Here is a 27,656-nt window from a genome sequence, read left to right on the forward strand (position 1 = left end):
TGCATGAAAAGTGTTATGTAAAAGATGCTTAAAACCGTTTGAATTATGCAAATACCATCAGTAGTTCAAACGTTATGAGAATTTTAAGTGCCAAAATTTATGCTTTTCTGTGGACATTTTTCTTTAGAAAAAGTGGGCTAAATTATGAACCTCCGAATTTCAAGAAATTCGGTAATTTCGACACCATTTATTTATTTTTCAAGCTATTCTCATGAAACTTGGCACTCTTATATAAAACTGTACTGTTTCTGATTATGCAGTCAAATCTGATGTATCTCTTTACCATAAGCCCTGAATTACAAATCAATATGTACAAATTTCAATTTTTTTTTTAAACTGGTGCATGGTATCATACAGTGGGTGTCTATTCATGAACATTATAGTATTATACTGGTATCTAAATATAGCTTTATTGAGAGTAGGTATTTACCTGCCTCCCCACCAAAGGAAAGTTTAATCTGGGGTGTATCCATTGCATGCCTATAGAGCATTCAGGGCCGGTATTTACTACTCCCCTCAAAGAAAAGAAAAAAAATTGTGTAGATATGAATTAATCTCAGAAATAAATCAAATTTTTCATATCGATTTTGAATTTCTGTAAAAGATGGAAATTCCCATAGTCAACCAGAACTTATGCATTTTGAGACCAGTCCAATTTTCAGTTTTGTAAATCCTCCCTATCTGGCCCAAAATATGCCCCTATAAATCGTACTCTACATGAATCCTTGATGTAGCTTTCACAGTATCAGGATACCAGGAATCCTGATAAACAACTATATATTCACTAGTTGATGGTAATTTTTTTTTTTTTTTAAATTTAACTATGTAAACAAAGAAATAAAATGGTCATTTTTTACCTTGTTTACACCTTAACCTTTAAAATGATTACTTTTCTGTGTTTTAGGGTATACTGAAAACGTATATCGCATTTAAATTTTCTGCAAATAAGTAGTTTTCCGGATATTAAGTAATGTCATTTCTTAATCATTTCTTTGGTAACCCCGAGAAACTATGCGCAAATGCGTGCACCAAGATGGCCATCAGCAATAACATAGATGACATTGCTTAATATCCGGAAAGCTACTTATTTGCAGAAAATTTAAATGCGATATTCGTTTTCAGCATGCCCGAAAACCATTTTATTTTTAAAGAAAAATGTTAAGGTGTAAACAAGGTAAAAATTTATGAAAGAATTTCATTGTGATGCATCACAATAAAATTTATCAAATCGCCTAATTGTTGTTGTTATTATTTAGATATCCTCAGGTAAAAAAAAAAAAAAAAAAAAAATTTTGTTTTACAGATTCGAAAAAATGGTTTTGGGAATGAGTTAAAAAATTAAAAAATTATACAGAATACTATTAGAAACACATCCAATAAATGTGACGAGGACATTTATTGGTTAGGTTTCTAACAGTATTTTTTTTATTTTTAAGTCATCGTCGAGATTTCAAAGACATGAGATACCACGTGGCTATTTTTCTTGTGCTTGTTTAATGCTCGACACTAATTTTCGAAATAAACAAACCTTTTACATTACATAAATACACTAAATCTTATCCAACTAGGTAGAAGAGTAACTCATCTTGCATTTGGTAATATTTATTTGGGTGCTTATGCACTTATGTTACCGTGCTATTTTTCAAATAGTATCTTAAAGTTAAATTCAAGTTTCACAATATCTTTTTTGTATTTAATTGTTAAGTGGTAGTACAGAATAGTTAACACCCTTCCCTCCCAATGTTAAGAATGAGTTTCTAAATGTTATTTCAGCCTGGTAGCATAAGTGTGCAAGTACCTTTTTATTTGTTGTATATATTTTTGTTCTTGTTTTGACCACTAAAAAACACAATTCTACCTAAGTACAAGTATGAAGTTATAATTACCATGATACAAAAACGCATGTACTTAGTACATTTTGTTGTTTTTTAACGCTTTTAGTACATTGTGCTAAAAGCGTTAAAAACAACAAAATAGTTTTGGCTTGGTATTGTTTGGAAATCAAATTTTACAAACTCAGAATAAAAAATGAAACTGTTGTTTCTGCTTTTGTTTTGAAAGCAGAAAAACAGTTCCGTATTTTTAAGAGAATACAAACGAAACTCGTTATTGCGCTTATTTTAGTCAGCTCGGCGCTAGTCAGTGCATTAGCGCATAGCGAGCCATTTTCCCTGTTAAGCGGATCTTAATTTCTATAAAAGATAACATTTTAAAGAAATTTACGCACAATTAATAATTATCAAATATTTACATATTATACATGAAAATAATTCTGAAGCTATTATCTATATGAAAATGGACGATATATAGTGATTCATCTTATCAATTTTGAAATATTCTTCGTCAACTTTGCTTAGTTGTAACTTTGCTTCCTATGGTCGTAAAAATATAAATCAGTTCAGTTGAGATGGACTTCTATGCTTATATAGCCTGTAAAATTTCAGCCATATCCAATCAAATTTGACCCCGCGCATATGTATCCAAACATAACGTATAAAATGTAAACATTGAAAAAAAGTTTCCCTTTTTGTTGTCATTTTTACCTTTTTTTAATTTGGAGCATAAAAATATTGAATGCATAAAAGAAAAATAAATTAACATCATTAGAATGATTATTCTATTCTCTTTCCATCAATGTAATTCTTTTAAAAATTGACCCACAAATAAAAAATATGACTTGTTGAAGCACATTAGGTATGTAATATTGCCGATATCCATGAAAATACAGCATACGCTTGTAATGCTAAAAGTACATTTACGTAAAATTTAAAAAAATCTGCCCCGTCATTTGGAAGTCCATAGAGAACAAAACCCACACATACACAAAATTCTTTTTATATACAGTAGTAGACAGTAGATATAGTTAATCTGTTTTAAAGTTTTGATATTAACTAAAAATAAAGAGTACATTAAATTTTAGTTAACATATTTTCTTGTTTTATCTTATAAATAAATGGGTGCTTCATGACTGAATTCACAACTGGAATTCAAACCTCCAGTAGAAAGTTAGTCGGCTAAGCATGACCGGGTCAGTCTGTATGAGGCCACCACCGAGAGTAAGTACAGGCCAACAAACATGACAGCGTGACGTCATTACCAGATCATCATATAGGTATATGGTGCCTAAAGTTTCTTGTGTTCAACCACGTGACCACTCTAATAGCCATAAAAAATATTTTTTGTTGCCCCTTGTGGTAATTTAAACATTTATTTTTGTAAAGAGAAAGAACAATTCTTCGTTTGGATAATTATATAATTGCATTTATTATTTGGATAATTTTAATCTAACAAATTATAGCAGTAAGTGAACCTGTTTTTGAAATTTTCTTACATGTCTATTGAAGAAAATCGAATATTTCATATTTTTTAAATTGCAAAACAAACAATTTTTATGAGAATATTTTTCAGTCCGTTCTTTTAATAATAAATAAAACTTTTCATTGAGTATTTCCAAATATTTTAAAGTTAGAAGCATTTTTCACAACAGTTTTTAAAAAATTTTTTAACCAAATCGATCGATGAATTCACCGGGCGTAATTTATTTCTTTGAAATCTATTTAAAACTTTGTTTTATAACATTTCAACTGTAAATAATTTACATGACTGAAATGGGAAATGAAATAGGAAATTCTATCTTTATCGAGACATAATGAATACAAATTCATCTTAAAAATTCATTAACTAATCTGTTTTAAAGTTTTGATATTAACTAAAAATAAAGAGTACATTAAATTTTAGTTAACATATTTTCTTGTTTTATCTTATAAATAAATGGGTGCTTCATGGCGAACGTGGACCCTGCGTAAATGGTATTTTTATTCAACGATTGCTTCCTGAAAACTTTTTCTTTCACTTTCTTTGTATATATCCCAGACTTCTTTTTTTCGTTTTTGGGGGGTAAATTTGATTCATACTTTTATTTTGTGCTCGTTTTTATTTTATTTCATTTTAATTTTTTTAATTTTTTCCACTAAAAATGTTTTATTCTTTTTAAATTAATTTTTCATACATATTCAAATGATGACCCCCACCCCACCCCACCCTCTTTGGCCTCAAATAGTACCTGCAAAAATGTTTTTGTGATTAAATAAACCAAAAAACTTTTTGTGTCTGCGCTTACAGGAAGCAATCATTAAATAAAAACACCGTTTACGCAGGGTCCACGTTCTCCGTGAAGTACGAGTAAATATTGTATGCGCCCTGCTGAAATAACGTTAGAAAGCCATTCTTAACAGGGGAGGGCTTTTTCTATTCTGCACTTTCACCTAACAATTTAATGAAAAAAAAAAGATACCATAAAAGTTTAATTTAACTTGGAAATACTATCTAAAATATAGCACAAGTATTATTATAACAATGATAATAAAAAAACCAGTGTAGATGATAGCAACTGGCGCCACAGCAACTAGTTGTGAAGGGGCAGGGAGGATGGAAAGATCGAGGTGGGAGAGTACTAACCAGATCTTCACTGGAAGTGTGCAGTTTAAATCTGGTACCTGGGGAGGACATTTTGTCACCCAAACCCCAGGGAACACCAATGGCTGATGCCAACGAGAAATCAATGGCAAATGGCTGTTGTGATAACATGCAATCATTTGCATGAGTTGTCAAGAGGTGGAGAACATTGGAAATCTGAGGAGACTTGTTGTCACACAATCTCCAGCGAATACCACAGGTAACTGCTAGTGAATGATCACTGATGATGGCCTGTGAGACACCTCCTAGTAATAATAGTAGTAATAATAATGTCCCCTCCCAAATTTACCACCATCCTGATTTAATATCTTACATGTTTACTATATTTTCTTAGTTTTTAACCAATATTCACATTATAGTTTGATTGTCTTTTAGTAGTTATGTGAACTTCATTTCCGTATTCATGTATTTTGCACTGATATGAAAATGAAGACTAAAGCGGAGTATAGGATTCTTAACCATGTAACTGAAAATATGCTACATATTTTGATGAAAAACGTGGGGAAAAAATGAACATAGTAGAACAGAAAACCAAAACTTTAAATTTAATTTCTGTATTAAAAGTAATAGTTATTTAAATATTTCAACATATAATCTTGGGGGGGGGATCTAGCTCCTCAATAAGGGACACTCTGGATAGGAACAATAATAAAAATTGTCTCGGTCATGAAGGATTTCTCCTCCACCGACCGAGGACAGAAAAGGTGAATTGTAGCATCAGAACAGATACTACTACACTGTGATCTTGTCCCGAAGGCCAAGAATTGTTTGTGTTTTATGTTTCTTTAATTGTTTGTTCCCTAAATTCATAATTCAGTTTTATCAGTATTAGATTGTATATTGCTTTAAAATTAAGTAATTTTACATAGATAATATTTATTTTATATTGAATAAAGTTCAGTTTCAGTATTAATCAAATTGGTTGCCTTTATTTTCTTAACATGTTTTGTTTTAATACTCTTTTTTTTTTTTTTTTTTGGAAAATGCCGTCATATAGTATCGACAGTAACGGTTCGGCAAATCTTACCTACATTGTCTGCAGGCATTTTTCAGTTAACAGGCCTTCTATATCTCGGTGGCTTGTATCAGTCCTGCATGGCCATTTGTGTATTGAATGGAGAGCACAAGTTTAAAAAAAAAATTTTTTTCAATGTACATGGCTTAGTTGTCTGCATTGCACATGCATTCAGGTTTGTTGATATATACTATCTTGTAAATGTTGTGGCATAGGCAACCTATTTCGGGTTTTCAAGCGATTGAGTTGTACTCGTTGAGGAAGGTCAGTGCTGGGTGGATAGATGTATTTGTGTTTACACCGACCAATGACTGCCATTCAGAATTGACATACAAGAAATGTACTTCGTTTGGAGTGATGTAAAGTAAAAAAAAAAAAAAAAAAAGTAATTATGTATTTACTATAGTTTTTCTTATATCACTCTCTCTCTCTCGTTCTGTTTACCTTTGGTTTAAAATTAAAAATGGCCATAGTACTTGATTTTGACATAACATTAATCTTATACAGAAACTAGCAGGGGTGCCCAGAGTTTCCCAGTTTAAATATATTTTAATTTACGCAGATTTTGTATTTATTACAGAATAAATTTATTATTATAGAATAATAAATACAAAATCTGCGTAAATTAAAGTATATTTAAACGTTTTAGGACCGGACAGTGCTGGTCACTCCTGCTAGTTTCTGTATAAAATTAAGGTTTATTTGTCAAAGTCAAGTAAAAGCTGAACCAATCCATTCAGAAATATTTTCCAGTCTAACAATATATCTTAATTTACTAATCAAGAAAACATTCATGTTCTTTGTTTACATCATGTGACCCAAAACAGCCAATGATAAGGCCCCAAAAAGATCGTCTGCCGAATTGAATAACCTGCCCAAAATTAATTTTCTACTGATTATTTCATATATTGTATTCCATATATATTCATGATTTCAACAATAAAAAAAATATGACTTCAGTGCCATCAGCTAGAATCGAAACCAAAATTGATAATGGGATCATTAAAAAAATTATGGCAATCATAAGAAAAGGAGAGAAAAAAAGAAAAAAATGTCTGCTGTGGGATTATAACCTTTGTGACATGGTGTCTAGTTCAAGATAAGTTTCTGATTATATCCACAAGTGATGCATTAGGTGTGTCAGGAACTTTGTGAAAAATATTGAATAATTCGACCCCCTGTCTTTCCAAGTTTATAACTACTCGAAAAATGTAATTCAACCCCTAATCTTTTTTTTTCAATTAAAGGAGCAAGGCCCAAGGTTTCATTTAAAAAAAAAAAAAATAAAATAAAATTAAAAAAAAAAAAAGTTTTAAACTTCGGACTTTACAGGTAAATTTCTAAAACACTTTTTTTTTTTTTTTTAATTTGAATATATTATTTATTGCTCTTTTATCTCCAATTTGTGATATATAAAACTTTGAGTAAATTAATTATTTACTTTTTAATAGACATTTCAAAATGGGGGGTGGGGGGCGTGAATTTAAAAAAAAACGTTTGTGTAAAATATTATATTCGGTTTATTGGAAAGAGCATAAAATTTCACATTGACCCTGAAAATATCGTAAAAATAGAATCAATAGAAAAATTTTGATAGATTTTTAAGTTTAAAAATTGAAAAATACTGAACTCGTAAAATTCAATTAATTTCATTACTGTTTTTTAAAAAATAAGAAAAATATTTCTATTACTTTTTATACAACTTTAATAGTTTATTTTGGAAGTAAAAAAAACTCATATGGATTATAATCCATAAAGAAAATAAACAACCCACTTTTAAAAGAGAAATTAGGAGTTTTTTATATTTTATTCGCAGTTTCGTGTTAGGGGTGTCAAAAATTCTGATACACCTAGTGATGCATGCAGAACAACAAATTGTATGGTTCTACAGATTTATATACAAGATATTTTTATTATGATAAAAAGTTCAATCTTTATGGAATCTCCACAAAACAACTAAATGAACCAAAGATGAACAAAAGAAATGCAATTACTGTAACATGGCCGTTATGCTCAAACCTTGTTCATTACAGTTCAAACCTCTCAATTTGATTTTAATCTTGTCCTTATAGTTTAGGCAAATGCATAAAGTTATATTATGATAATTTCACAATCCTTCACTATATCCTGAATTGAAGCAAAACACATTTTACAATGTCCATTTTGATTCCTATAGTTCGAACAAATACACTAAGTTGTACTAAGTCACTATCATAATCCTTTGCTATATCCTGGCTGAAACTAAACATCTCACCATGTTCATTTTGGTTCCTTTGCAGCACAGAAAAACTCTGGAATCAAAGTTGCCTCTTTTCAGTCCCCCCCCCCCACATGAATTGTCTTGGGCCCATGGCATATGGGTTGATATGCCACAGATTCATACTATAGGCTAGCTAACAGGACGCAGTCTTTTAGGCATCTGTTATGCATAGAATAATTAAGAAACTTTTGGCACCTCATGATTTTTGCTTTTTCCACTAAAAATGTTTCATTTTTGCCTCTTTTAAATCAACCACTTCGTGGCCTGTCCTCTTTGTTGCCATATTTAACTTTGCTTGTTGCTACATGACTTTGTGTTTCTCTTTCCTTTTACTTTTAAAGGGAGGAGAGCACAAAAGAGAGGGGAGAGAGATAGGTAGGGGTTTCTTTGTCTAGCCGATTTCTCCTATCATGAATGTGAGTGGTTAGGTATATTGTTTATGAGTGGAGAAGGTGTGGAGGATTTGCTGGCTGTCTGGTAGCAATCTGAGGGGAAGTTGCCTAGCTATTGATACACTATAACCTCACTATGATTTCCCATTACACCTATCCGAGAGGGAGAGACTAGTGGTAGATGCACTAACCCAAATATAGCAACAATACTCTGTGCATGGGAAAATGGTGACTTTGTAAAGATATAGTATACTCTCTCTGATGTGAATAGAGAGAGCCCATCTTTGCAGCATCCTTGGCAATCTATTTAATGCATTTGTTCTAATTCATGTTGCCTGTGAATATTGAAGTTTCAAAGATGATTCCTCAGGTAGGGTGTATTTTAACAATAGCAATTAAGGATCAATTAATATTCTAAGTTTTAGTTTCTTTAAAATGCTTTAAAGGGTTTTTTGGTGACCATAATATGGACACAACACCCCATTTAAAAATTCAAACACATTACATTTGATTCATATTCATTTGGTACCAGTTAAGCAAGATATTTCAATTTTTTTCTTTAAATCCCTTAATCTATGGCCTTGCAACAAAGTTTAAACATTTTCAAGAATCAAAATCATGTAAAGGATTTTGATTAAAATTTGAACAAGGATTCTAGACATAAGGTTTAGTATCATGATTTTAATAGTTAACAAGGCATACCTGCCCCTTTTCATGTTAAAAACGGTTTCTAAATAGTAACATTATTCAGGAGTTCCTTCTTACATGAAGGAGTTTTAACTTTCCTGCAGTTTCCTTTTTCAATATTAATCGTTGACAATTTTCAATTGTTTATGAAGAAATTCAAATGGTATTTTTCAACTAATAAACTAATGCAAATCAGTTTTGTTTCAGTAGAAAAATCTTTCGACGTATATTTGAGATAATCTTAATCAAAATTATGATCTATGTAATGAACATAATGTTTAGGTAATAGTTTACACAATCCGTTTGAACTTCTCAATTCTTTTCTGAACCTAATAACCATAAAGTTCAAGTTTTGTAAAATCAGTTCATTTGAGATTAAAATCAGATTTGCATTTTATCAAAAATGGAATCGCTCTCTCTCTCTCTCTCTCTCTCTCTCTCTCTCTCTCTCTCTCTCTCTCTCTCTCTCTCTCTCAATAAATAGGACACTCTTATCATTTCAAGAGTTGGAGGCGTGAGTCTATAAAGTAGAATTTCAAAATGTTAGATATATATCTAGGACATAGTTTGAGAAAATGAAACTATTTTGTTTAGTGTTCAATTGTTCATGCTTTTTACCTGTGACTGCAACTTAACGCCTCCTTCACTATCTGTCTGTTCACAATTTTTTCACTATGATTGAACTGGTTAGGGTTGTCGAACACATCATCCGACATTTGTCTGTTAAGGATGGCATAATCACGGTGACACATCGATTCTTATTAGATCATTGAAGTTAAGCAATGTTGATTCTGGCCAGTACTAGACAGGTGACCATTTTGGCATACCCCATCCACTTCCATCAACTCCTGCATTCCACCTAGCTCCCAGCTGTCTTTACCTTGTCCTCCCACTAGATCAGGTTGGTTGGGACAAGAAAGTGAGTCTGACTCTGTGCAAACCAGCTTAACTTTAAACAAACTTTCAATGTAAGTCATCCATCATCCCTAGGATGATCAGATGATCTTTGGTGTTCTTACGGACGATGTAAAAGAAATTTGCTGTTGGAAAATAATTTCAACAAATAATCTTCAAAATGTGTAAGCGGCAATACTTAAAGTAAAAAAAGATTTTTTGTTTTATTTATTTATTTATTTTAAAGAGCTGCATACAGCAACATTAAATGTAAATCTTCAAAATGATTTTATTTCAAATTTTACTGTTGAAATTTTAGAAGTGAGATACATTTTTTAATTTTAAATGATTTTTGATAAAAATAAATTTTAGTTTTTTGGGGTTTTTTTTTCTCATGTGTAATTTGTCCTTAATAACGGCTGATAAGTAATTAAGAATAAAAAAAAAATAAAAAGCTGTATGATAAATTAATTATATAAACTTAATCATTTATTTTTATGAAAAATAAAAATTATTTCGATTCTTTGGACTACTGTTCTCATCTTGAATGTTATTTTCATGTTTCAGTCGATGTAACAAAACTCCAAACTTCTTCAGATGTATCTAAAAAGAAAAAAAAAAAATCGGAACTGAACTAAAATTTTATCATTCATAAATTTTTATACAACACACACAGAAAAATTTATTAAGATGTCTATAATGAAGATTGATAAGTATAAGTAAAACATATTCCATATATGAAGTACTGTTATATTTGGACAGGTGAATTTCTCGACCATTTGAGATTTAGTGATAAGGTGCTAGAAATGTATAGGTAATTTGATTAGCCCCATCCTCTCTTTTCTCTGCTACCTCTCTCTCCCTGACGTGATGTTGCTTTCTGTCTTTTCTATAAATGATATCATGTTCTTCAGACCTATTGCATGCTTCTTTTGTTTCAGCTCGTTTTAGTCATTGGTCCAGTGGTCTTCATCAATTCACTGTTTTGATACCGCATTGTAATACAGCTTCTTATTTTAAGAGCTTCTTTCCATGAACTACAGGCTTGCTGAACCCTCTTTCTGCTGACTGTTTTCCTTCTGCCTGTAGCTTAGGTCTTTTTAAGACCAAGGCTAATAGATATCTCCAGTCTTTGCCATAATCATGTCATTCTTGTTAACTCTTTATATAAAGTGGCTTCACTTCTTGTCTGGAGTGATTTCCACAAAAAAGTATCTTTTCTAGAATAGATTTATTCAAATAAATTCATCATATTCATTTTAACATTCATTTCACATGCTTGTTTTAGACAGCTTTTAAAAAGATGACTCTCTGGCTATGTTTTTATATTTTCTTTCTCAAATCCATCCATACTACTTCATTCCATATTTTTATTGTCCTTCTCTTGTCAACATACCTTGCGACCTCAACTGTTCTACATCTATTAATCCAAGCACTCATTTTGTTTCTATGTGACCATACCATCAAAGTGTCTTGTGGAGAATTTGCTGGCTGTCTGGTAGCAATCTGAGGGGAAGTTGCCTAGCTATTGATACACTATAACCCCACTATGATTTCCCATTACACCTGTTTGAGAGGAAGAGACTAGTGGTAGATGCACTAACCCAGATGTGGCAATAAAACTCTCTGCATGGGAAAATGGTGACTTTGTAAAGATATAGCATACTCTCCGATATGAGTAATTTTCTAACATGTAGAGAGAGCCCATCTTCTTTGCAGTATCCTTGGCAATCTATTTAATGTATTTGTTCCAATTCATGTTGCCTGTGAATGTTAAGTTGAAGTTTCAAAGATGATTCCTCAGGTATGATATATTTTAACAATAGCTATTAAGGATCAATTAATATTCTCTAAATTTCGGTTTCTTTAAAATGCTTTAAAGGGTTTTTGGGGACCATAATATAGACACAACATCCCATTTGAAAATCTAAGTAATTACATTTGATTCATTTGGTACGAATTAAGCAAGATACTTAAATTTCAATTTTTTCTTAATCTATGGTCTCGCAACAAGGTTGACATTTTCAAGAATCCAAAATTTAAACACGGATTCTAGATATAAGGTTTAGTATCATAATTTCAATTGTCTTTCAAGACTGAATGGAGATGATAAAAATGAACGGAATGTTGGTGAAAAACTTGTCAGAATTCAGTTCATCCATCCTGGAATGGATATTCAAGTATACTAGCACACCGTCCAGCTTTGCCCGGTCATAAAATATGCTTAAATATGATATTTTGATTTATGCACATTTCGTATTTATTATCATAGAGCCAATTCTCTATTGATTATTATATTGTACCCAAGTGGTTTCAAAGGTTTTAAAAAGAAAAATGACTTGAGTGCCATCAACTAGAATCGAAATCAAAACATTTCGCTATCAGATAAGTACTGTATTTAAACATTTATTAGTTACAACATTGAATCTGACGATTTTTTATGGTAAAATCATGCAGGCATCTTATTTAGATTTAAATGTGATATGTAAGAATTTAACAAGGATGCTCGGACGGTCAAGTTTTATTAAGATATATAAAATCAATATCATTTTTGTTTGTCTCCAGTTCCCAAACTGTATTTCTTGGAGACACTATTCTTACCATGTTGGATTTTATAGATGAACATTGATTATTAGTATTATTTGGATTCTTCAGACTACTGTTATTTTTACAACATTTCAGTTGATTTTCCCTCCAATTTTCTTCAGGTGTAACTTATCAAACTCGGTGGGATGGTGGTGGGGGGGTTCTCTTTCTATTGGAGTTATGAATCTGCACAGAATTTCAAACAGAACCTTTTAATCCACATAGGTAGCATGATCTCATTCTGTCAGTCATAGGGTAGAAGTCCTAAGTAGTATTTTGCCCGCACTGAAGATTAAACCTCCAGAAAAATAACTTTTATGACTGAATTTTATCGAGTCCTCTATCCACTGGTCCACATTCGACAAGATGTAGCTGAAGAAAGTTGGTTACATCAACCAAAACGTTGTGAAAATAACACTTTAAATGAGAATGGCAGTCTGAAGAATCGAAATAATACGAATTATCAATCTACATATCAAAAATTCAGAAACTTTATAATCCGGTAAAAATAGGAGCATTCTTTGACAAAGGAAAGGTACAAAATAGTTAATAATGCATACCTGCCATTTTCATAGCAACATTATTCAAGAGTTCCTTCTTACATGAAGGAGTGTTGTTAACTTCTTTCCTGAAGTCTCCTTTTCCAGTATTAATCGTTGACAATTTTCAATTGTTTATGAAAAAATTCAAATGGTATTTCTTTTTTTGCAACTAATAAACTAATGCAAACCAGCTTTGTTTTAATAGAAAACTCTATAGATGTATATTTGTATGGAGATAATCTTAATCAAAATCATGATCTATGTAATGAACATAATGTTTAGGTAATGTTTACGCAATCTGTTTGAACTTCCCAATTCTTTTCTGAACCTAATCATCATAAAGTTCAAGTTTTGTAAAATCAGTTCATTTGAGATTAAAATCAGATTTACATCTTATCAAAAATGTAATATCTCTCTTTCTCTCTCGGTTAATAAATAGGACATCCTTATCATTTTGGAAGGGTTGGAGGCGTGAGGGAGTAAACTAGAATTTGTTAAAAATGTTAGATATATATCTAGGACAGTTTCAGAGAAAATAAAAATATTTTGTTAAATGTTTAATTGTTTTTTAACTGTGACTGCACCCTAATGCCTCCTTCACTATCTCTGTTTACAATTTTTAACTATGATTGCACTGGTTAGGGTTGACACATCGATTCTCATTAGATCATTAAAGTTAAGCAATGTTGAGTCTGGCCAGTACATGACAGGTGACCATTTTTGCATACCAGGTACTGTGCGTAGGAGGACGTCAACACTTCCATCAGCTCCTGCATTCCACCTAGCCTCCAGCTGTCTCAATCTTCTCCTGCCGCTGGATCAGGTTGGTTGGGATGAGAAAGTATGTCTGGCTTTGCAGAAACCAGCTTCACTTTAAACAAACTTTCAGCCTAAGTCATCCATCATCCCCAGGATGATCAGATGATCTTTTCCATTTTGACGGATGATTTAAAAGAAATTTGGTGTTGGAAAATGAATAATTTCAACAAATTGTAAAGTTGAGTTTATTTTGCCATTAAATCTTCAGAATGTGTTAGCGGCAATACTTATGAAGTGAAAAGGATTTTAGGAGCTGCATACAACATTTAAAATGTAAATTTTCCAAATGATTTTATTTCAAATTTTACTGCTCAATTTTTAGAAGGTAGATCAGTTTACTTAGCATTTTTAATTTAAAATGATTTCTGATTGAAATATATTTTAGCTTTTTTTCTCATGATGTGTAATTTGTCCTTACTAACGGCTGATAAGTAATTAAGTAAAAAATAAAAATAAAAAGCTGTATGATAAATAAATTATATAAACTTTATCATTTATTATGTAATTTGATTAGTGCCATCCTCTTTTCTCTGCAACCTCTCTCTTCTAGATGTGATGTTGCTATTCTCGGTCTTTTCTACAAATGATATCATGGCATGTGTTTATCAGAATTGTTTGATACCTCATTGTAATACAGCTTCCTATTCCAGTAACTTCTTTCCATGAACTGCAAGCTTGTAGAACTCTTTCTGCTGACTGTTTTCCTCCTGCCTATAGCTTTGATCTTTTAAAACACTATGGCTAATAGGTATCTCCAGTCTTTGCGATAATCATCTTTCATTTTTGTTAACTCTTTATATCAAGTGGCTTCATGCCTTATTTGGAGTGATTTTCAGAAAAAAATATCTCTCATAGAATAAATTTGTCGTATTCGTATTTAACATCCATTTCACATGCATGTTTTTAAAAAGATGACTCTCTGGCTGTTTTTATTTTTATTTTTTTTTCTCTCAAATCCATCCATAACACTTCATCCCATGTTTTTATTGTCCTTCCCTTGTCAACATACCTTTCTACCTCAACTGTTCTACATAATCCAAGCACTCTCATTTTGTTTCTATGTGACTATACCATCAAAGTCTCTTGTTTTGCACACATCTACACATACTTACCAGATTTAATCTTCTGAGATCATCAGTACTGAGCCTGTCTTTACGACTTGCATTACACATCATATATTTCTCAAATCGTATCTCTCCAGTATGAAATGAAATATTTTCTTGTTGTTTGTCTTCCATTTCTCTCCAATTGATCTCCTTCCACATCCTTAAATCTCAGATCAGTACAACTGTGTCTGTTCAACCTTGACCTTAATACATGATAATTGAAGAAAATAGAGTATTACATAATTTAAAATTTTATGATAAAAAGAAACCATGCAAAAATTATTTTCAGGCAAACTTTGCAATAAGTGAGTTTTAAAAATAAACGGGTTATGGTTGATTATTCGATTGTTAATTAACACTGGATTACAAAAGATATATATATTTAAGTCGTTTTTAGTTTTTTTTTTCAACTGTTTTAGAGAAAACCTACCCCACTAATTCCAAAAATGCCATCCTATCAGGTCAACTTCTTCAACTAAGTAAATATAAGAAATATTTTGCTAAGTGGAATACACTAGAATGACATTTTTGTGTAATTTTTACATCCTTTAAAAGGTTTTTGAGACTTTTTACCCAATTTATTATATTATTGACATGTTGCAAACATTGGTCAGTATCAATATTAACATCAACATTACATTAAATTGGTAACCATTATAAGCCATCAAGAATCTGGGGTCAATGAGCGACAAGCAAGGGGGAGGGGAGAGATTTAATGAAGACATAAAGGACAGAGACCAGGTTTCAGGGACAGTGGAATGCAATCATGATGGCCGACTACTGCTGGACTTTGAAGGGAAACCTCTCTGTAACATTGATTAGAATTGATCTGTTAATCAGAATAGACGGGACACTGATAAAGACAGATGCATGAAAATTAGATATTTGGCTATCATTGACCATTCACAGATGGAACTTCAGTTTTTTTGACCTCTTAAAATGTACAACGACATGGAGGTCTCTCTTCAAAGTCCAGTAGTAGTTAGCCATCATGACTGCATTCCACTGCACCTGATACCTGGTCTCTCTCCTCCCTGCTCGTCGCTCATTGACCTCAGATTCTTGATGGCTTATAATAGTTACCAATATAATGCAATGTTGATGTTAATATTGATACTGGCCAATGTTTGCATATCTAGTCTGTCTCCTTTGTCTTTGTTACAAAACATCTTTTAACGACTTTTTTGATTGGTATTATTATTTGATTAAAAAGATAGCCTTTTTTTTAGACAAAAGCCAGATTCATTGATATGTTGATTTGATGCACAGATAAATTAAAATTTTTCTAAATACACAAAAATGTTTCTTAATTTTTTAGATAAGGAGTATTTGGATTATTCATACTATTATTCTCATCTTAGGTGTTATTTTATTTCAACCGATGTTAACTTTAACCTTTTTAGGTACATCTTGTTGAACTTTGAAATCTGTACAGAATTTCAAACTGAGTCTCTTATTTAACCAATAGGTGTAGATTGTTCTCATTCTGCCAGCTATGATCAGGTAGAATTCTTAAATCTGTTTCTAAGTGACAGTCTTCTAGGTATTGAATGGTTCGATCTTCACTACAAATGATACAAGAATAAAACTTTTGTAAAAATTCTACTTGGTCATAGCTGATGGAACAAAACAAGTTTCACCTGTGGTTAAATAAAGGGTTCAGTTTGAAATTCCATACAGTTTCCAGAGTTTGATAAGATGCATCTGAAGATGATGGGAGGTTACATCAGCCGAAACGTTGTGAGAATAATACTAAAGATGAAAATAGTAGTCCAAATAAAAAATAAAAATTAAAATCCAAATCAAATGTTTGGAGTTGTTCAGTATTTATTTATATATATATATATATATATATATATATATATATATATACTTTTTTTTTTTTCTTTCCTTTTTAGTCCATGCTTGTCTATCCTGAAATCTCCGATAATGAAGAACTGGAAGAACTCACGCAAATGTACAATCAAGTGGAAAAATTCTTTCTGGAGGAAGGTAAATAAAATAAATTTAAAATGAAAAGAATAAATTCTTTTGAATTTTGGAGATGAATTCTCATTAAACATTTATCACACATATTGCAGAATACAACCTTTATGATTAAGAATCGAAAAGCAAGATTTTACATTTGTTATAACTAAAAAGAAAGTTTAATGTCGACATGTGGATCTTTGCAAAACACAAACGATGGTAAATTTATTTTGGTAGCTCAGCTAGCCACTGAATTTTGACTGTTCAAAATTTGTTGGAAATTATAAAATTTGCCATCTTGTATGATATTGATCGAGAAGTTGATTTTTCGGTCTATGACTATGCAGTCTTCTAGCAAATGAAAAATTCTTTGTTTCTGAGATTTTGAGATGAGGATTAATGATTAGTTTTACTTGGATTCTTCAGACTTTTTTTTAACGTGTTCACCCCTAACAAGGCATATCAACACTAGATTAACAAGATGTTGGTTTGCATTACCTTTAAATTTCTGCATATCAGCACAACCAGGAAGGGAATTCCAAAGTCTAGCTGTACAAGGAAAGAACCTATTACAATAGAAAGCTTTCTGGCATTTAGGACTTCAACAGTGAAAGGGTGAGATTTTATTGCTAAGCAGGTAGTTGGGGGTGTGCATATCGAGGGGGCACAAGTGCAATGAGTTCATCAGACCACATTCCATTAAAATTGCATCTCTGTGCTTGTTTTAAGTGGGGCCTGTTAGATTGAAAGCTCATTTTTGGACCCTATCCAAGAGGGAGAGGCTAGTGGTAGATGCACCTGATGTGGCAACAATACTCCATGCATGGGCGAATAATGGCTTTGTAGAGATACAGGATACTCTCAGGTGTGAGTCATCTTCTAGCTCGATAAAGGGAACCCGTCTTTGCAACAGCTTTCGCAGTGTCCTCAATGTATTTGTTCCAGTTCCTATTTGCTGCAAATGTTAGGCCGAGAAGTTTTGAAGAAAGAATTCTCAGGTAGGGTGTTACTTGTCATAGATATAGGTGGTTGGAGAGGCGTCTTGTAATTGTTAAAGGAGAGCAACTTAGTCTTACTAGCATTAAATGTTACCATCCATTTGCGGCTCCATTCCAATACGGTTTGAGGTCATTTTCGAATGATTCTACCATTGTCTTATATTTATGTACATCCGTTATTCCCTCATGCATATTATAGAGCGTTGTATCGTCAGCAAATATATCCTTCTCAGACACAATATTATCAGGGAGGTCGTTTATGAATATCAGGAATAATAGTGATCCAAGGATCGACACTAAGGAACTCCTGCATTAATGTTATGCTGCTTGGATGTACATCCATCAATCACAACCTGGATGGTTCTATTGTCTAAGAAGGATCTAATTATATCTAGTGTACATTCAGTTATACTGTATGATTTAATTTTCATTGGCAACCTTTCATGCCAGACTTCGTCAAAGGCTTTGAATATATCGAGGGGCTACGGCCCTGGCTTCGCCCACCTTATTCAGTACATGGTAAATGCGTTCAAAGATGACTGTTAAAATATTTGCAGTAGGACCACATTGACTGTTTGTCAGAAGATTTGCTTTTGCGAGGGGCAAGATGGTGATTGATATTTTTCTCATTTTAAGTATTGTTTTCACATTTTAGTTGATGTAACCTTCTTCAGATATATCTTGTCGAAGTCTGGAATCTGCACAGAATTTCAAACAGAACTTTTTATTTAATCCATGGAGGTAACATGCTCTCGTTCTGTCATCCATGACTGGGTAGAAGTCCTGAACAAGGACCTGTGGCACAGTGGATAAAGTACTTGATAAAATTCAATTGAAAAGTTAAATTTTTCAGGATGTTGAAGGTTCAATCTTTAGTGCAGACAATACTTGGAATACAATTGCAAATTAATTAGGACTCTAGTGACTGACGGAACAAGAGCATGCTATCTGCATGGATTAAATAAAGGAGTCCACATGTTCAGAAGACTATCTAATTTGAATTTTTGGTTAAAGTGTTACTTTTAATAGCGCTCTATTAAAAAAAAAAAAAAATTTATTAAATAGCATATTTAAAGTTGTATTTATTTTACTTGACATAATACTTGCCCCATGTGCAGTTGCAAACGGGAAGATCCAATTAATTGTGCTATATAAGAAATTTGGTATTAGTGACATTACAGATGCCTTCTGCACTCATCTCTGATAATTTGGCCAAGTACATTCATTGTACAGTGTGTCACATCAATTCCGTGACATGTTTGGATATTCAAAGAACTAGGGAGAAGAATAATAGACTAATGATAATAGATGTACGAGTGCATAAAAAACAACATAGCTGCATGCAACCTCGCCAATTTCAACCCTTTGGATCGGACTGCATGGATAGTAGATGTGAGATGTTGCTTGGTGTTGTCAATCAGAGTCTGGAAGACTTGCAGCACTTATAATTACAAAAACTAAATAAAGAATTATATTTTATATCCAAGCATTGGGTACACAATGTGTACTGAAATTACTAGTAGGTTGAGATAACTAGTTCGTGTTCAAACAAATTGTAAGACAATGAAGGCCAATCAGAACTCAGATGTGGAGAAAATATTTAGTGGTGAAACTATTGAGGTTGTTCAGAAGTTTTGTTACCTTGATGATACCAATGGAGCACAGGGTTGAGTAGGTGCAAGTGAGATTGCAGATCTCATTGATTGAGATTGAGTTTAGTGAACTTCTGTCATTACTAACCAGCAGAGTATTACCACTGACGATTAAGAGAAGAATCTATCAGGCATAGGAGATTTGTACAGAACAGGAGATTTCAATGGCATGGTACATTGAAAGAATGGATGCAAGTTCTTGTGTTAGTAGATGTAGAACTGTAGCAGTTAATCAGCAAGAGAAGGTCAATGAAAACATAGGAAATGAGAATGGACTTGAAAGACGGATCAATAAAAACCTGGCCAGAGATAGATTAGTTTGGAAATCAATATCTAAAAACTCCTAACAAATGCCAATATTTAAAAACTGACGTTAAATCGAATGGGATGATTTGTTTATCCTTAATTGAAAGAGTAGGAGATTAGACTATCAGCTCTGTTGTTTTTTAATCTATCCATATCTATTTTGACTATGCATTAATACTTTTGGGAATGGTATGAACCCATGATTCACCCTCCTTACAGCTATGAGTAAAATTGTGTCTTAAATCTATATGATGGTTTCCTATAAATATTTTATTTAGGTATTGAATAATACATTTTTTTTTTTTTTTTTTTTTAGTGGTTGGTGCATTATAGAACAAACGAAGCACTTCATTTTTATCTCTTATTTTCAGTGGATTCCAAAAAGATTGACGAAGATGCATGTATTCCTGAAGAAACTCTGAAAATGATTGGTGAAATGGGATTGTTTGGACAGCAAGTACCACCAGAATATGGTAAGGATTTTGAATTTACAAGAATAAACAAAATATTTATTTCAAAACCATGAAGGTAGGAATAATTTAAAAAAAAAAAAATTAAAAAAAAAACACTGAATAAACATTGCTTTTTTTTTTTTTTTTTTTTTTTTTTTAAAGCTCACCATCATCAGTTCAATGTTTTACATATAGTACAGCTTTAAGAAATTGACTTTTAAAGTAACCTATCTCTTGTCAGGTTTTATTTATACTTCAGGTCCATTTTTTTTTATTTTTTTATATATATATATATCTTCATTGACCTTTTCTATTGAACAGAACCTGCTACCTCAACTGATCTACATCTATTAACCTAATAACTCTCATCTGTTCTTTCTTTTGCAAACATCTCTCTGTACTTGCCAGATTTCATATTCCTAATACGAATAAATTCCTATTGAGTCACCCATTTAAATAATCTAGTTGTGACTGATCTTATCTCACCATTTACTTAACATTTAACTCTTTTCTTAAAGTGGTCTCTGGGCCTAGTCAAGTCATGATATCCAAGTAAAAAAAAAAAAAAAAAAAATTTATACATCCGTCATATTATTCAAATATTTTTCATGCAACATGTCCTCAACCCTTACTGGCCAGGTTTTAATTCCATAAATCTTCACATTGCATGCACGTGCCCCAATAAACTCTTCGATTGATCAACAGCCATTGCATCAACACCTGCTAGAAACTAAGGTTACAAATCCTTATATGAATTAAATGTATCTGAAATGTCTAATTAGCATAAAAGTAGAAAAAAATATATATAGAAGTGGAGTTTTTTTTTTTTTTCCGCACTGACATTGATATTAGAAGCCTACTTTTTCTACTTAAAAATTAAAATGAATTTATTATACTTGGCAATAGATATGCGAGTAATTTCATGAAGGTTAACTAATTTGTATATTCCTTAGAAAAAAAAAACGAGCATTCATTAATTATTCATTTTTTTCAATGGTTTCTTATATGATTGGTTTCATGTAACTATTACACTTAATTTTTTTTATGCATGCTTTCTACATTGTGCATAATTGTGTAGAATTGCAGCTGAAAACATTCTAGCACATGAACTTGTTTTTATATATCATGTGTGTGACCTTGTGTGTGAAACGTCTCTACCAAACTCCTCTTTGAATACTTGGTCTACAGACTTGAAACTTGATATATAACGTATTTGGACCTTAAGAACGCTTTTTGAAAGCTTTCTTGAAGTTAATATAGATTTGGAGTAATGCTTATAATTATCAATGTAAAAGGAACCACAGGCTTATTGGAAACAATATACTTAACACAAATTTTAATTAATTAATGAGATGAAAATGGAAAAAAACTGGAATGTTAAAAGACTAAAGCAAGTTTTTAAAGAAAATATAACATTCCCTTATTATGAGGCATGAAGATTACCAGTACATTTGTTGCCATTCGTAGTAGCAAAATTATGAAAAATTTAAGTTGTATATTTTTTTTGTTTTTGAAGTCGGAATTCAATCAATATTGTGTAATGCAAGTTTAACAGTTGTAGCTTTCTGTTAACTGAAATGATGGTCATTAAAAAAAATATGTGCAATGAATTAGTTTAAGGCCATATTGTGTTTGTACATTCTTTTCTTTAGGGATGCTGGATTTCCCCATGTAGAATTCGTCAAATTATGGTATTGTGTATATTTTTGGATGTGTAGATGATATGCGATCATCATCTTTTTTTTTTTTTATTCTTAATAGTATAATGTTTCTGAAACTTTAGATAAAGTGAAAAATGGTTAAAGTTTCTTGATGACCAAAAAGTGACTAAATTTGCATTTGAAAAATGATTACCTAAGTATTTTATTTTTAGCGATAAAGTGAGAGCAATTGTAATAAGCAGAAAAATCTCTTACTTTACTCTGAAGTTTTTTTTTTTATTTTTTTATTTTTTTTTTTTTATTTTTTTTTTTTTTTTTTTCTTAATGGTTTGAAGTTTACTACATTCAGAAGTAATCCCCCCCCCCAATTTTTTTAAATGTTAGCAGAGGGGGTGAGGTATGTCAGTCTCTGTTCAAATAGTTGATGTTTCATTTCAGGTGGTCTTGGATTGAATGCTACAAAATTTGCTCGATTAGCAGAAGCCACGGCTTTGGATGGTTCAATTGCTGTCACGTTGGCAGCCCATCAATCAATTGGTCTTAAGGTATTTTAATTTTCTCTTTTAGATATATTCTGTGCTAATCATTTTATTTCAAAAAAAAAAATCTTAAATGTACAATCACAAGAATGTATTCATATTATTTGGAATTTTCGTGCTACTGTTTCCATCTTGAGTGTCATTTTCACAACATTTCTGTTGATATAACCTCTGACTTTCAAGTTTATCTTGTCGAACTCTGGGAATCTTTCTGTCAAACTCTGTAATCTGCACAGAATTTTAGATGGAACCTTTTATTTAATCCATGGGGTGACATGCTCTCATTACATCAAACATAACTTGATAGAAGTCCTCAGTAATTCGCGATTGCGTTGTGACTGTTAGCTGCACTAAGGATTGAACGTTCAACCTCTAGAAGAATGTAACTTGTGGACTCGTATATATACAAGACATACCCATGATCGGTGTGGTCACAACCGCTATAAGTATTCGACTTTGTTTTATTTTGTAAATCCATAAACTGTGACGTCTCTTTTAAGACATTCTTCTTGCATAACTAAAAAAAAAATAAGTCTCTTATTTCTTTTTTATCTTTATTTTTATTCACATGTAGAAGTAAAACAATTCTTTTTTGCCATCTAATTTACATGCATGTTTACGGTCTATTCATAAATTAGATGACAATGGTGAGAAAATGTTACCCTTTCTCTAAATGTTCAGAGACGTTAATGTTAGTGGTTGAATCAACATATTGCGAGCGAACAAGAGTTCTATAGATAACTGAAAGAGAGAGAGAGACTGATGATTTCAGCATGTATTTTATGTTTTAAAAGTATGTAGGAAAAAGTCTTTAGGAAACTAAACGTTGAACTCCTGTTTAGTATAATAGGTTATGTGTATTAGATGAAAATTGTCTCTGCTTTTCTCGCTTTTCTGATCTAACTAGTGGGGGTACCCGGCATTGCCCAGGTGTGGCTCGAACCTGTGACGCGAAGGCGGAAAAGAAATTGAAAGAAGAGCTGAGATCTTACCATTACACTACGAGGTGAGAGGAAGTTGAAAAGCATCAAAATTTAACGATTAAAAAATTGACTTGCAGAAATGAGTTCATGCAGGTGCAGAAATTAATGCTGGCTGAAGGCCAGTTCAGCTTTCCATCGTTTCATTTATTTGTTTCCCCAAGAAAAAGGAAACTCTCAAATGAATAGCAATTGTTTGATATGAAGAGTCTTCCCAACACTGATTGCTTTCAAGACGTCCTGGCACGAAAGGCCGCTGGTGGCTTTGCTTCGATGAGTTTCGCTTTATTTATACGAAAAAGACGAACAAACACACGAAACGACGGAATAGAGGGAATTTTATAAAAGTCCATCAATATAAATGTAGAGATGAGGTCCGTTTGCAAATCGTAGATATTATGATCTAGGGAGTATATAAAAAGTTGTAAAAAAAAAAAAAAAGTAACCCTCTCGAGACGCCCCATCCCATCTTTCCCGAAAAAGCCTTTCTTGAACATACAAAAATGAGTGTGCCTTATATATATATATATATATATATTAGAGAGAGAGATAGATGAAGGCTTAAAACTCATAGCAGTAAAAAAATTACTGTATCCCGAGGATTGTTTATGGCATAAATAAAATTTGATCCTTTGATGGATACAGCATTCTATTCACTTTCTCTAACAGCAGAGGATAAGGCCATTAAGAAGGCAGTTTTTCAAGATAACTTTAATTTTATTTTTACCGAATCTATAAGTATAAAGGAACGCTTAGTAATGTGATGCTATCGATGTCCCCACTCTCTAAAAAAAGTGCTAAAAAATTTTAAAAAAAGATAAAACAAAAATTTTTAATTAAATATATATCACAAAAATAAGGAAATAAGTTTATCAGCAGGACAAAGTATAGAAAGTGGGATTGGCAATTTGGCGAGAGATTAGTCGAAGCTGAGTGGGTAGATTGGGTTGAGAAAAAAATCACTGAGAACTGCCATGACTGGACAGCTAGCAGCAGACACCGTTTGGGGTTCCTTTTTCTATGCTATGTGATGGTATTGCACACACACACACACACACACAACTGATTTATATCAAATACTCATCTTGTGTTTTATTCTAGCACAATCACAAAGACCATCATCGGGTCATAGCAAGAGTGTTTAGAACAAAATGTAAGATGTGATCTTAAAGAATTAGAACTAAAAATTGCTTTAACCAAATTTGATAAAAACTCAGAATTTACATAACTTTTATCTCAACTTTTGTAAACAACTACTAATGCTGTTCTATATCTTGCATATCTTACCACTGGTAAAAAAATATTCAAATCTGCAAGGTCCTCGTAGAAACAAAATGTATATTTATATATTGTGCAATCTGTCAGCTTCTATATATATGGTGTCTTGATTCTTGCAATGGAAAGTTATCTGATATTCTCTGTGTTACCTTGAGTTCCTCTAGAGATTCTTTTGAAATATGTTGGATATTTTCTTGGTCTAAGACTTGCCAAGTTTTAATGAACAATTTGACTACACTTGAGATAGCATCTTTTATGTTGTAGGGAATTTTCTTAAAAAGTGTATTAGGAAGATAGGATACTTGGATAAATGGAATATACAGATCTACAAGAAAAAGAACATGTCTTTTTGATGATGACACTGTTTGAAGGACCTGATGAAGGAATCCATGGATATACCTCACTGTCCAAAGTATATGTATCCAGTGTCTAGTTGATAAGGGAAGAAAAACGCTTCCAAGTTCTGGTTCTTATTTGGATCCTTCAACCTATGAAAAATCAAGTTCACTATCCTAAGGTCCAAGCTCTTTTTTTGATAACATATTGTCTATTTGGTCTCTTGATACGTGATTTGCCATAACCTTCTACTTTCCTGGAATGTAAGCCACTCAAGGAAGTTTTGTAATCTGCTTTCCATATCAACTGATAAAAATTACACAATTTTTGTGCCTGCTGAAGTGCATGTATTTTTTATTTATTTTTTTGTAGAATCATGTACAAACCCTGATAATATTAAACTCTGGTTTATTGAATCTCAAAAATGGGTGTAAAAAAAAAAAAAAAAAAAAAATCAGATAACATGTAAATACAAAATGAAGACTTAGCAGGGATAAGGAGTTTACTAAAACCTAAAAATAGCCATGAACTTCATAATTTTGTTTTTTCTCTGTAGAATCTGAATAATGCAAAATCATTAATACTTTTTTTTTAATTCCGTGCAAATTCACGCTAATTCCATTTATGGGTAGATGATCTCCATTTCTTGATCTTCCTGTTTTGATAGCCATTTTCGATTTCAGGGAATTCTTTTGTATGGAACTGAAGAACAAAAAAGCAAATATCTTCCCAAACTTGCATCAGGAGAACTGTTGGCTGCGTTTTGCCTCACTGAACCATCAAGGTAAGTAAGCAATGCTTCTCAAATATTCTTTTAAGTGATGCAGGCCTTAAGTGGAGGGTGGAGGATATAGATGGATTTTTTTTTCTTTTTCCATTTGATTGCAGCAGATTAATTGTATAATTTGTTAATTTGGCTACAACTTTAAAAAGTTAAAAATTTTCACCTTTTTAAATAGAAGTCTCTTTATGTATCTAACATATTCTGAAATAAGCCGTTGCCAGTTTTCTAGCCCCGTTTATTGGCCATGTTCACACCAGCCAAAGATATATCCTGAGTATCATTGTGGTAAATATGGTCTTCATCGCTTTTGTCAGAATGAGAAAGGATGTTTCTAAAATATGCATCCTCACAGATATTACCTCCCCTTTAGAGAGGGTGAATTTTTATTTTGATTTTATGTTGAGTATCCAAGGTGTCCCTATTGGGAATATAGACGGCTATTTTTGTGACACATTGGGGAAGCTGCTTTTCTATACTTTCTGGCCTTATACCATATGTTGCTGTTTTAAGAAGCAAGTAAATTCAACCATTGCGAATTGCTTTTAGGGAACAAATTAGTGTGTGGCTGCTTTTGAAGTTCACTCCATGTAAATGCTCTTTAGAAAAAGCATGAAAGCATTTTTCACTAAAGCTATTAATATTCTTTTTATTCTTTTTTTTCTCCTCTATACTTGTTTCATTTAAATTTGGCCTTTATATCACCCTAATATAATTTTGGCCCTTTTTTTTTCACCCTTGTATAATTTTGACCTCCCTCCCCCCCATGCCCATATAATTTTAGCTTTTTTCCTCTCTAATTTTGGCTTGTTTTTTTTTTTTTTGTTTTGTTTTTTTTTTTTTTTTTTTTTTTTCTTTACAATTTTTGGCTTTTTTTTTTCTCCTTATAATGGTTGGCTTTTTTTCTCATTAAAATTTTTGGATTTTTTCCTCCCTATAATTTTTGGCTTTTTTTTTTTTTTTTCCTCCTTATAATTTTTGGCTTTTTTTTTTCCCTCCTTATAATTTTTGGCTTTTTTTTTTTTCCTCCTTATAATTTTTGGCTTTTTTTTTCCTCCTTATAATTTTTGGCTTTTTTTTTTTTCTTCCTTATAATTTTTGGCTTTTTTTTTTCTTCCTTATAATTTTTGGCTTTTTTTTTTCTTCCTTATAATTTTTGGCTTTTTTTTTTCTTCCTTATAATTTTTGGCTTTTTTTTTTCTTCCTTATAATTTTTGGCTTTTTTTTCTTCTTCCTTATAATTTTTGGCTTTTTTTCTTCTTCCTTATAATTTTTGGCTTTTTTTTCTTCTCCCTTATAATTTTTGGCTTTTTTTTTCTTCCTTATAATTTTTGACTTGTTGTTTCCCCCTTATAATTTTTGGCTTCTCATCCCTATAATTTTTGGCTTTTTTTTTGTTTGTTTCATCCCTATAATTTTTGGCTTTTTTTGTTTGTTTCATCCCTATAATTTTTGGCTTTTTTTGTTTGTTTCATCCCTATAATTTTTGGCTTTTTTTGTTTGTTTCATCCCTATAATTTTTAACAAATTTATTTTGGTTTTGTTCTTACCTTTTTTTTTTTTTTTTTTTTTACTTACTGTAATTTGATTTTAAAAACTTTTTCATAAGATTTTTATCATTTTTAATTTCTTTCTTTTCTCAATTTGTTTTTATAGTGGAAGTGATGCAGCTTCCATTCAGACCCGAGCCACTCTATCAGAAGATGGAAAACATTATCACTTGAATGGTAGCAAAATCTGGATCTCAAATGGTGGACTCGCTGAAGTTTTCACTGTTTTTGCACGGACAGACGTTATAAACAGCAAAGTAAGTTGAAGTATTGAATTTATCTCCAACTTATTTTGCTATTGTCCAAGAAAATATCTTGTATGAAATGTCTGTTTTGAGTCTTTGGCAATGCATGGACACTTTCTGTGAAGGTAGTAAT

The 27,656-nt window shown here is 31.8% G+C and overlaps 1 protein-coding gene across 4 annotated transcripts in view; it reads left to right on the forward strand.

Moving 5' to 3' along the window:
* Positions 1-27,656, forward strand: part of LOC145293904 (complex I assembly factor ACAD9, mitochondrial-like) — a 123,472-nt gene that overhangs the window by 44,874 nt on the left and 50,942 nt on the right. For all 4 annotated transcript variants that reach the window (XM_080140707.1, XM_080140709.1, XM_080140708.1 and 1 more), the window contains 5 exons: positions 16,676-16,769; positions 20,073-20,174; positions 22,253-22,359; positions 25,631-25,731; positions 27,385-27,535. In XM_080140707.1, coding sequence (XP_079996833.1) covers positions 16,676-16,769; positions 20,073-20,174; positions 22,253-22,359; positions 25,631-25,731; positions 27,385-27,535 — 555 coding nt within the window. The remainder of the gene's footprint in view (positions 1-16,675; positions 16,770-20,072; positions 20,175-22,252; positions 22,360-25,630; positions 25,732-27,384; positions 27,536-27,656) is intronic.

This window comes from Euprymna scolopes, chromosome 15, assembly GCF_053919585.1.
Source record: "Euprymna scolopes isolate OS-2025 chromosome 15, ASM5391958v1, whole genome shotgun sequence".
Classification (NCBI taxonomy): Eukaryota; Metazoa; Mollusca; class Cephalopoda; order Sepiida; family Sepiolidae; genus Euprymna; species Euprymna scolopes.